The 12,219-nt window shown below is 37.0% G+C and overlaps 1 protein-coding gene across 3 annotated transcripts in view; it reads right to left on the bottom strand.

Annotated features, from left to right (window-relative positions):
- Positions 1–3,294: 3,294 nt before the first annotated feature.
- The window catches only part of fbxo10 (F-box protein 10), a 46,938-nt gene continuing 38,013 nt past the window's right edge, over positions 3,295–12,219 (bottom strand). For all 3 annotated transcript variants that reach the window (XM_031906644.1, XM_031906639.1, XM_002935876.5), the window contains 5 exons: positions 11,682–11,834; positions 6,818–7,093; positions 5,644–5,954; positions 4,596–4,777; positions 3,295–3,811 (listed from right to left, as the gene is read on the bottom strand). In XM_031906644.1, the coding sequence (XP_031762504.1) occupies positions 3,634–3,811; positions 4,596–4,777; positions 5,644–5,954; positions 6,818–7,093; positions 11,682–11,834 (1,100 nt within the window). In that variant the 3' untranslated portion in view covers positions 3,295–3,633. The remainder of the gene's footprint in view (positions 3,812–4,595; positions 4,778–5,643; positions 5,955–6,817; positions 7,094–11,681; positions 11,835–12,219) is intronic.

Genomic DNA, 12,219 nt, shown 5'->3' with positions numbered 1-12,219 from the left:
CTATTGGGGATCCCTATACATTGGCAAATAAGATGCCGGATTGGTCTAAAAGACTCAAATTGGCAGCTTAAATCTACCTGTGTATGGCCACCTTTTTTGTAGCTACACCTGAATCCATTTGCAATCAATGTACCAATTACATTTTACTGCCCCAGTTAATCAGTAATTTGGCATAAAAACAATGTTCATTTAAAGGTTAATTTTAAGCAAACCATGTGGATATCAGCTTTTATTGTTACAGCTTGATCTCTACTATAAATTGCATAAGGAATTAACCATGTCAGCTAAGGGATTAGTACAGGCTAATTCATTTTCATGGCACATAAATCAGATTAGTACCTTGCACTTGAGTAAAATATAAATACAGGTATTTAGCATATTTACAAGCAAACCATCTGTCCGTGCCCATTACTGTTCTTATTTTAGAATCAAACGACAAAACAGAAAAATGTTAAATGATGGATTACAATACCAAACTTTCATGTGCCAGTATATTATGATTGATAATTACTATATAACCAGGATTCCATATGAATAAATTGCTATGACTGCAGTTAGCCTGAGTGACTTGTCAGTCAGTAAAAAAAAAAAAATATTCTGTAGCCTTAAGGAAGTATTGTATACTAAGCCAGGTTAAATACGATGGAATAACAAGTCTAATCCAATTCCAATTTTTCCCATAGACTTCTACTGAGTTTGAAAGAGATAGAAAGCCTGAGATACATTTTTTCATGGAGTTTAATCTGGCTCGTTACATGGGATAATCAGTACAAATGCAAATAAAAGCACAATTCCAAAAACTGCAGCTGAGGGCAACAACCACCCATATTCACTATAGCACCAGTGTGCTTTATTTACTTTATTCCGGTCATTAGATTAATGCTAGTGTGCACCTTTTTACCACGTAGTTTACTGTACCACTCAAATATATCACATGCTATAATGCATTCTTAACAGCTTAGGGCAACATGTCAAACTACCTCTATTGTACAGAAAGAACATTTTAAAGCTATTGATTATTACTGTATACAATAGGATTATATAAAGAATAACGTACAGTCCATTGTAAAATATAAGGATATTATAGGATATATCCTTATAGTCTATAAGGATATATAGGCACTGATGAGTCAAATGACCATATAAAGACACAAGGCCGCTTGCCTATACATGTCATGGAATAATGACCAAAACTAGAGGTATGCAGAAGAGAGGGGGGCACTAGGGAGTGGCAAAACTACATGTACAAAAGATTCCATGGTCGAAGAGTATCGTAGTTTTCCTTCCCCAGCTCCTCTCCTGCCTTGAACTTCGGCAAAGGTAGTGAAGTGGTGCAAGTAGCTAGTGAGCAGGGTGGGAGGGGGATGGTGGTGGGACTGTTTACATTGTGCCCCCTGAAGATTTTTTTTGCGAGGGGGGCAGCACTTCCAATGTACACTACTGGCAATGGAGTGCAATTCTTCTGTCTGCCCTTTCCTAGTTCAAGGTGCTTAAGATTGTAGCATGTCGGCATTTCTTGAACCTGTGTGTGTGTTACGACTTGGCCCAACACTGCATGGAATTCAACATGACTTGTTATATCCTCATATTTTATGATACAAGGTACAATATTTTTTCTAATAAACAATTTTAAATGAGTCACTAAGCACCATTTTTAAGGATATATTTTACAGGCTATTTATGGCTATTGTGTTTTCTATAGATATATACCACTGTATTATTGTTTGGCTGTAATTACACTGGCTATTAATGTACCACTCTTACAAAGAGAAAAGTTGCTACAATGTGAAGCCAAATTCGTATTATACCACTCCTCACAATCAAGCTTTAGGCAATGTACCTTTATAAATAAGTGAAAAAACTTTATACAAGTTTCATCTCATGGAAACAAGAAACTTTCCAAATATAATCAATTTAAACTGTACATAAAGAGATAAAGAGCCTTATTTACAGAAAGATTCTAATTTCCATAACATGAAGCTTATATTACATGTTTGTGACAAAGCCCATTAGAGTATTGTTTCAGTATTTCTCCTAGGCATCATACTGTAGGCAACTATAACCTTTGTAATTTAATGAACTAAATCTAGTATAAATAAATTTAAAGCAACTGGACTTGTTTGGTAATCATTGAAGACGTTTTACTACTCATCCGAGCAGCTTCTTAAATTCAACTGACTGGTATGGGAAGTCCTCAGCATATATACTCTTCCACTAATCCAATCACAATGGCACTTTGTAACTCTTCAGAAAGGTGACATCTGAAACTCACAGAGGTGTGAATGCTGTGGAGTTACTTTGAAAGGATTACCAAAGTATCATGCAACTCTTCAAACAGGTGTTACTTTTTGGAGTTGCATGAATGGATGTGTGACGAGTTCTGAAACTGCCGGGGTACAGATGTTAGAACAGCATTGTATGTAGCAGACAGATGGTGTCGAAGTCCCCCGCCTCTGTTAAGGGATGGATTCTCCACTTTGACATGAATGGCCTCTTTTACACCTCTTTCAAACCAGCGGTCTTCTTTGTCCAAGGACTTCTTAGTCAGTTGAACTGAAGAAGCTGCTCGGATGAGTAGTGAAACGTCTTCAATGATTACTTAACAAGTCCAGTTGCTTTAGATTTATTTATACTAGATATACCATGACCTGGATGAATGAAAATCTTCATAGACTTAATGAACTAAAGCAGCTCTATTTATTACAGATGTGGTGAATGCAGAAACTATGGTGCAGATTTACTAATCACTTAAACTGGATGATTCTGAAAAATTCTGAGCGGGCTGATTTTTTTCACATTTATAAACACATTACTCACTGCCTGAAACAAATTCCTGACACCCAGGAAAGTGTTTTGTAAATAGACACACAACAGGTGAATGCCCCTACATGGGCCGATAAGCTGCCGAATCGGTCCAAGGGACTGATATCGGCAGCTACTAACGGCCCGTGTATGGGGACCTTATGTTTGTCAGAATGTATTGGTCTGCTTTGAGCAGTGGAACAGCATTCTGTTTCATTATATGAAAGAGATCAGGGGAAGAACTGAGAATTGGGTGAATCTGAAACCAGATATAACAGAACATTATTAAATCTGCCCCACATTTCTTGTGCTTGTTTAGATTCCGCTATTAAAACAGCAAATTACCCTGGTTGGTGCCCATGTGAACCTTGAATTTGTTGTTTTATGGGGCAGATTAGTCTCTACAAAAACACGTTTGCTTTTGAAACAGCTACTCTTGCTGGCTTCCAAAAGAAATTAAAATGCACTTAAAAAAATATACTGCCACAAAAATAGGTGACATTACTATTTTAATTACAACCCCCATTCCCCTCCTCACCAAATAGACAATATTATATTGGCCATCTGTCTTTGTCAGCAACACACACTGGTGATAATTATAAGAGTTATGTGTGATTGGGTAGCTAATGCTGCCTGTCACCCACATGTCCCACATGTCCATTTGAAGTAATTCTTCCATGTTTTAAACAAGATAGTGCTGGTCAGTGTAACACGGAGACTGTTCTGAAATCTGCTCTTTGGTGGTGCCTACTCCCTTTTTCATGGCACAAAATGTCTGTTCCACTCCAGTAATATTCCTCAAGCAAAGAATTCGGTGAAACTATGTTACAGTCAGAGGATTGTGCAGAAGATACTGCCATTGTTATGGCAACGTCCTTCAACTCTTGCTGCTATTCTGGTAGTCACTGTTGCAACTCTTTGGGTGCTCTGCGTGCTAGAGACGCCTCTTGTGCATCCTTCAATATATGGCCGTGCAGGTGGATTCTCTAATGTCCAGGTTACATCAGACCTGTAAATGTTGAAAATAATATGGTGCTTACAAGCGATCCATGACATGAAAAAGTGTATATTCATCTATTCAGCCATCTTTCAATATGTACTGGAGACTAAATTATGGTAAAAGGTGTATACAAGGTGGAGTAGATTTTTAAAAAATTTCTACAAGTTTGAAATACTATGGCTAATTAATAAACATAGGTGCTAAATTAGTATTGATGTTGGTATATATATAGTTTATGAGTGTATAAATAGGTTGGTATGGGGCTATGTGTGGGTGCTGGGGTTTCTTTAGAAGAGTTGAGCTTGATGGACTTTTTGGTCTTTTTTTCAACTTAACTTAACTATGTAACTATGTAAATTAGCAACCTATCAGCTAATAGCTTTGTTGACTGATCAAAATATCAGATGAAAGCAACTCCCAACTACAATTGATGATTGGCAAGGCTCTGGGCATCATTGGCTATACCTGCTAGAAGCTGTGAAAGAGAAACCATAGGTCATTCAGAGTGGGGTATGGGCAGGGAAGGAGAGAGAATTTGCCCAGGGCCTTATACAACTAGGAGGCTCCTAATCTTATGAGAAACCCATCAATTTTTTATGAATCTGTCTAAACACCAATAATTCCGTCAGTTGGTAAATTAGTATGACTGATTGGCAGTCTGGCATACACTTCAAATCTTTAGCACTGTTCATTTTAAATGGTTCAGTAATGACCTTACCTTTTATTCTATAATATCATACATATGATATAATGAAAATTAAAAATTAGGAATATGTAATTGTAATCTGCTTACTTTTTTTTGAAGGTTAGAAGTTTGTTATGTTGGACAATACAATCTTCAGCATTAGAGACTTGCTGCAAAATGTTGCTTCCAGCCTTTCCTTGAAAAATTGTGTTTTCCTGCACAAGTCCTTTGGATAGGTCAAGGAGTGCTATGCCGTAATCATGCACTGACTGGATCCTGTTTCTGGTCACCTGAATAAAAAAATTAGATGTTTTTAGTATAAGTATTGTATTGCTAAAGATGGCAGGTTTAGATATGCAATCTGTTTGAGATCTGAGAGGAAAAGAGTAAATCAGCAGATGAATGGGCAGCAGTCATGGCTCTGCTAGGGAATATAGGTATCCGTGAGCAACACTTAGGGCCCTATTAACTAAGTTTTAAAGTTATAACATGGGTCAAAGCTTGCAGACCTCACAGAATAATCCAGCTATCCAACTGCCAATTAAGAAAGCTTCAACTGTGATGGTAAATTTTTATTTCAATATCACTTTAACACAACTTCAACATTTTTCTCATTGTTTATAAAGAACTTTAGCACGAACTTTAGAGCGAAATATCAGTGGCATTTGTCTGCCATCTTAGACCTAGAGAAATTCCATTACTTCCTATAAAAGAACAGAGAACTTTGGGCCGGAGGGGCAACTGCTGATATTTTCCTATTTCTATTGATATTATAGGATTTGCATTACTTTTTACAGAAAGCGTTTGTAGGCTAAAAGAAAATGCAAATTGTACCAAAGCAGTAAGTCATAGAGCATCCATGCTTTATAAAGAAGGTGATTAAAATATCTGTATGTAAGGTCAGATATATGCATAATAATATTTATGTACTATGGAGTGTCCACCCTGCAGCCCTATTGTTTTTATAATGGTCTGCAGCCCTTACCAAGCAGTGCTGGAGAAAGATATGCTGCTAGTGGTGCTGGGACTCACAGTGAGACTAATTCTGCTGTTTTATATTTTACTGTTACTTTTACATAGATAGTTCAATACACACACACATTAATGCTCACACTAATAATCAGCAGTTTTCGCTTCAAGCCCAGAAAATGTGTACCTTCATGTCTGCAGTCTGTATTAGCTGGATCCCACACCCTCGGTTTCCAATGATATCATTTTCTAATATGACCCCATCGCCCTTGGAGGTGAGGCCGTGGCTTCTGTTATCATAAATACCATTTCCCCTCAACTCCACTCTGCACCCTGCCTCCACATTGACCCCGCTTAGTCTGTTGCATGAAATGCTGTTGTTTCCAATCCTGGTTAACTGCGTGCTCTGAAACACAGCAACCCCACAGTCCTGGTTGGCATGTATTGCATTTGCCATAATGTTCAGCGCCTCACTGCTTTTGATGTACAATCCAGCTGCTGTTTAAAGAAAAAAAAACAAACATTTGCTATAGCTTGGTATTTATATAATCTTCAGAATAAGAAGAATGTACAGAAAATTATTCTTCATGTTCTTCTATTTTTGTTTATACAATGTATATTAATATTTTGGTGCATGCATATTAATGCTACTGGGAGCTAGCTGCTACAATTTCCATACATTCATTAGATTAATTGAGCTAATTAGATAAATACTTCCCTAAAAGGTCTCAAAAAACTAAATATATCATTAACAGCAAATTTTGGTATTGAATACATTTGAATGAGTTACTTAAAAAAATGTAATGGGAATTAATTTCCCCATGATAATGCTATATGAGATGTCTGACTGACACATAATTTGAATGGGAAGAAGCAACAATCTTTACATGGACCTAGTTCTCATTTTAAAGAAACAAGAATGTAAAGAAAAACATAAGGGAGAAGGGCTCATTTACAAATACTACAAGCAAAAGTGTCAAAGCATTTAAAGGCACTAAATTGCATATGCACCTGAAGCAATGGAAAATGCAAGTTGCACTCTGAACCTTGCCTCAGATTAAATATACGACATATGGTGTATAGAGCAGCTCGTGCAGGCTCAAAGAAGTCCTGTGTGCCATAGGCAGGCAATGAGTATAGAGCTCCCCAGTACCTTGCACCCTCAGCATTACCCAGGCTCGGACTAGCAATCCGTGGATTCTGGCAAATGCCAGAGGGGCTGCTGTAAGATGCCATAGACAGTCAGTTCACTATTTAGTGTGCTGGTGAGGGGCTGCTTGGGCTTTTGTGTACTTAAAATGCTAGGGCCTATTTTGAATCCCAATCTTGGTCGGGCACTCCCTATGTTCTGCAAGCCTCACCTCCATTATGGTTAATGCTGTTGGACTCAATAAGAGCTACGTTCATAGGCCTTCTTGAAGAGAACCGCTCATCCTCACTATCCAAATCATTTTCCCAGTTGGCCGCTTCTCCATCATCATTAAAGTTTTCATTTCCGGCCTGGTTAGCAAGGTAGTCACTGGCATCATCTTTGCGACAGAAGACTGCCACCCCATAGATACCATTGTGTCCAATCTGGTTGCTGGTGATATGCGGAAGGCTGGATGACATGATCCATACACCACATCCTTTGTTACCTGAAACAAGTAATCATTTATATGCATGTATTTATTTTTTTTCCAGCATCACCACCAAATTGAGTTCATTCCTTATTATATAAAAAAGCAAAAGGGCACTAATGTATTATACTTCTATTCTGCGGATTGTTCACTATTATAAAAATCAATATAACTGCAGATTTGGTTTTTATATAGTTTTTGACATACAAATGCTTAATTAGCATGCTTCCTCTGTCTTACACTTGCAACCAACCTAATTGTGCAGTTGGTTAGCTGTATATTGCAAAGCACAAACTCATAATGGAATTAGAACAGGGGAAATCTGTCAGTGACTCACATCAACACTGTGTTGGTTGCAGCTGGAAAATAAAGTTAGGTTGAAGAGCTCACAAATAAATTAAATATTTTAATACCTGTAAGAAGATGATTTATTAAATGTCCACTACATTTTAAATGATTTGTTAGTCTGAACAACAAAAAAATCGTTACACAACAAACTGTGTACCTTATTCAAAGCACTCAGTGAATCAAGCTGGAGGAACAGTTTTCCTAATGGGGCTCCAGTACCTCTATAGTTTTAGCTTAAAGCTTTGTGGGTCTTGCATTACCATTTATGATGTTTCTGATGAGTCAGTCTATGTTCAGGTGGGTTCCAAGGACCGTAAGATTATGGTTAAAGAACAGAAGTGATGGTTATTCTACAAAGAAGCGTCTAGTATTCAGTGACATAACATTGAAATAGCTGTAGCAGTACTTGTCATACTGCTGTAGTAGGGATGAACCAAATACTAAATATAAGCTACAAGGGAGATTTATCTGAGCGGTGTGCTGCTTTCCTCACACTGCTGTCATTAGCCTCAGTGGATTTGCCACTTGTGAAAACAAGTAGACATTTAGTAAACAAGATGTTTAAGGCAAAGCTGATTATAACACTTCTTCTGTATCAGAAGTTTATTATACATTAATTATACATTTATTTTTTTGACTCTCACCTCAACATAATTCAAACTACTGGACATTTCCAAATTACTATTTTCTTGTCCTTGCAAAAGTATCTTCACTTGTATCTGAGATGCTTTTATTATGTTCCCTGGGTACTGAACCATAAATAAAACACCTTCAATGTGTGTTCACAGTTCGTTTATTACAAGCTTTAGGCCCCAGGGGAAAATTACTAGGAAAACAAGCTAATGCTAATCATCTATATTCGTCTTCTAATTAACCTCTTCACAGGAATCTCATGGTAGAACTATTCTTGAATAACTGCTGTGTACTGCCCAAGGCACCTTAAAAACACAGGCTTGCAATAAGCTTGAATGCCTTTATTTAAAAATATTCAAGTTAAGGATAGATACTCAATAAAACCTCTATATGCCTAGAGCTTTAACACTTTCAAGGGTCTTTACAAGTGAAAACATTTTTATATTTGTGCATGAAAATGAACAATGTAGGGCCTCATTAGAGGGGCAAATCTAGACATGGGTAAAAATGGCATATAGAAAGTGCTTGCATCTTGTCTTTCTTTCAATTGCCTTCAATACCTCCACTGCATCTATTACTGAGGCACAAAGAACCCTTCTATTGTCAAAGTTCAGCCTCTCTATGCACATCTCACCTGCATATATGTTCTGTGTCCTGCCAAGTTGCACAAAATTAGGGGGCATAAGGATGGCCATGCCCTGCTCAAGCGGCAAATATTATGATCCCAATGCAGCTTGTGGCATATCTACAGATGCCAATTCTTGTGTTTGTATTTTAGTATGATTGGCAGAACAAACCGCATGTATGTCTCTGGAATTCTGGCAGATAATCAACCTTTTGGAGCTGTTAGTATACAAGGTCTAAAGTCAAGTAGGTACTCGCTGGGGTACAGGGCAGCTTTAATAAATGGGTTAAAAGGGTATTTGCCCAGGGCCAACAAGACAGTGGACCCATCATCAAACCTATCATTTGCTAAAAATTTTGACTGAAGCATCTATCTGATATGGCAGACCCCACATTTTAATCCACTGGGAAAGCCTAATAATACAATTGTTATACTGCTCATTTTTATTTTTTCATTATTTTTTTTTTTTTTTACAATTTATACTTTTATTTATTTTCCAGTCCATAATTAACAAATATTAATATCCGTAAGTGTTGGAAATGGGGGGCAGCAGAGGGTGTAAGATTCTTGGAATTGAGCTGGGAACCTTTTGCTGGTTGCTCTCCTTAACTAGGATCAGGAAAGCAGCTGGCACGTTCTCTTTCCTCATGCTTATGTTTTCACCTTGCTTTTCTGTCACAACCCACCTCTCTTCAGAGAGGTGACACCTGAAACTCAGAGGTGTGAATGCTGTGGGGTTACTTCTGTGAGTTTCAGGTGTCTGAAGAGTTACAAAGTGCCATTGTGATTGGATTAGTGGAAGAGTATATATGCTGAGGACTTCCCATACCAGTCAGTTGAATTTAAGAAGCTGCTCGGATGAGTAGTGAAACGTCTTCAATGATTACTTAGCAAGTCCAGTTGCTTTAGATTTACTTAAACTAGATATACCATGACCTGGATGAATGAAAATCTTCATAGTTATTTAGTGTTGTTTTATTTTAGATTGTGAGCAATATTTATTTATTATTTCTGATGTGAGAATCTGCACATTTTTTATTTTTTTTAAACTATGGCTCTGGAACTGAAAAAGCACCCTAAACATCTGATATTTGCTCAAGTGCCCTTGCTTTTCTTTGCAGCAAGCATTTGAGCTGTTGCTAGCCTTTTTATCTTTTTTCACAGTTGCAAAATTATACCCCTTGAAATACTTGTGTGCTGCTATTAGAACGGCTGGAACACAGGTGGCTGAATGATTTTGCTATGTTTTTCCAAAATGCTCCCACTCCATTAAGTGAAATTGAACATTTTGTCTCGGAGAACACTGGCAACTTAAGGTTTCAGTTCTGTTTTGATCATTGCCGGCCTGCCATGCAACACAATGTGATGTTTCTCCTCTCACTGCAATTAAGCTACTGAGTGTAAAGGAGGACAAGTAGTGTAGTCATAAGATTACATGGTGCAGTTTGAAGCAACCTGGACACAAAAGAACCCTTGCTGTCTCATGCTCCCAGTCTGGATGTTCCTGTCCGTAAATAAAATGTAGGTTGCTTAGTACTGTAATGATTTAGGATGCAAATATGTAATGGCTAAGATGTACAGTGTTCTGGGGAGAATCAAATATTCTCAGCATGTTGGTACACAACATAAAACTGTCGAGCCCTGGCTGCCTGTATCTTCAGCCAAACACTTAAGAGACAGGGAAATTGCTGCAGAGCTTGTGTGTTCCTGCTCCACACACTTGATATAAAACAATATATCTGGATTACTGATGACTCAGTAGCGCTCTGTCTGTTCTTGCACTTGGGACACACTTTGAGCAACAATTAAAGCATTCAGGGGGTTATTTAATAAATGCCTTTAAAGCAACAATAACAGTATTTCTGTTTGCTTCAGAAAAAGTACTATAGTTAATATAAACAAGTAGCAGTATAGCAATGGAAGCAACCGAAATTGGGCTAAATGGCACTGGTTAAATAGCCAATAACAGATAAACTCTGTAGAACACCATTATATTCTTTTCTCCATTGAATGGCTGCCCCCACAGCTACACAGCAGCTTATTTATAAAATCTATTGTAGTGTTTCTGAAGCAAACACATCAGTTTTAACAGTACAATCCATGAGAACATTACAGTATATTGTCATTGTAAGGGGAAGACAGATTAGGGGCACTTTGAATGTATATTCTTAAAGAACTGGCACTGTATGCTTATTAACCTGAGCAAGTACAATGTAATAAATATCTTCTCCAAAAGCAAACAAACTGAATAACCTATATAGTGGACTATTATTTAACACAGAACACTTAACTTGATCAGTTAACTAATAACTAACAATTCTTGGGCTTGAAAGTTAATTTCTTCGTACAAAACCCTAGTGGGGGCATTTATTAATGCTCGTTTTTTCAGTTCAAGTTCAGTTTTGTATTTTGCATGTTTTTCATAAAGAACCATAGATGCAAGCATTGATGCAGGCCTGTATTTTCTGTTTTTGGGATTTTTCTTGCACACTGTTGATGGTACTCTTAAATACTAACCATGTGTGACTTAGACCATAGGTTCCTATGTTATATAAAAATATTTCCTTTGTATATTCCAACAAAAAATTGTTCCTTAAACATATACTGTATATATATACACACACACACACACACACACACATCATATTTTTCTGTTGGGATCTACCAGAGATAGATTATACATAGCGAGACTACAATCTTAGATACTTACCTTGTGTAACTTGGATATAAACAACTGAAGTCATAGGGATATAATACAGTGAAAAATGTGCATGCAAAGCATTTTAGAATATTGAATCTTGTATGAAGGAGAACTACCTACTGCTATGTTGTGCCAATGAAACGTATTCAGAACAAGCAGTGGAGAAAATTGCAATTTCTGTTAAGCAATTTTCTTTTACAATTTGGATCAAACTGATAATTATCTCTAATATTAGTGCTTTCTGCTTTAACTGCACATCCATTAAGCAAATAGTCTAATGTATAGTGTTTTCTATTTACCATAAATAGTATTTCCTTCAATGAGACCCTTTCCTCTTTCTCCCACGACCACTCCATCAGAATACCCACAGCAGATGAGGTTACTACGCAGAACTGGGTCACCACCTCTACGGATATCCACTCCACCCCATTGATTTTCACGAATTACATTCTCTGATGAAAAAAAGGAGAAAAAAATATCTTAGCAACGTATTATAAACATATAATAATACAGTATTTTTAATATATTAATATTGAAATATATACAACAACAGAGGCACAAGTTTCTGTGGAGGTTAATATAATAGAAGGGCTGGGATATTAGTACCAGGTATGGGATCTGTTATCTGGAAACTTGTTATTATAGGCTCAATTATAAGCAAATAATTCTAATTTTTAAAAATGATTTGTATTTGATCCTAACTTAGATATAATTAACCCTTATTGGAGGCAATATTTAAATGGTTTTTAGCAGACTTGAAGATCCAAATTATGGAAAGATCCCTTATCTGGGAAACCCTGGGTCCTGAGCATTCTGAATAACAGGTCCCATATGTCT

Source organism: Xenopus tropicalis, chromosome 1 (genome assembly GCF_000004195.4).
Source record: "Xenopus tropicalis strain Nigerian chromosome 1, UCB_Xtro_10.0, whole genome shotgun sequence".
Taxonomy (NCBI): domain Eukaryota; kingdom Metazoa; phylum Chordata; class Amphibia; order Anura; family Pipidae; genus Xenopus; species Xenopus tropicalis.
This window is presented reverse-complemented; position numbering and strand designations above follow the sequence as displayed.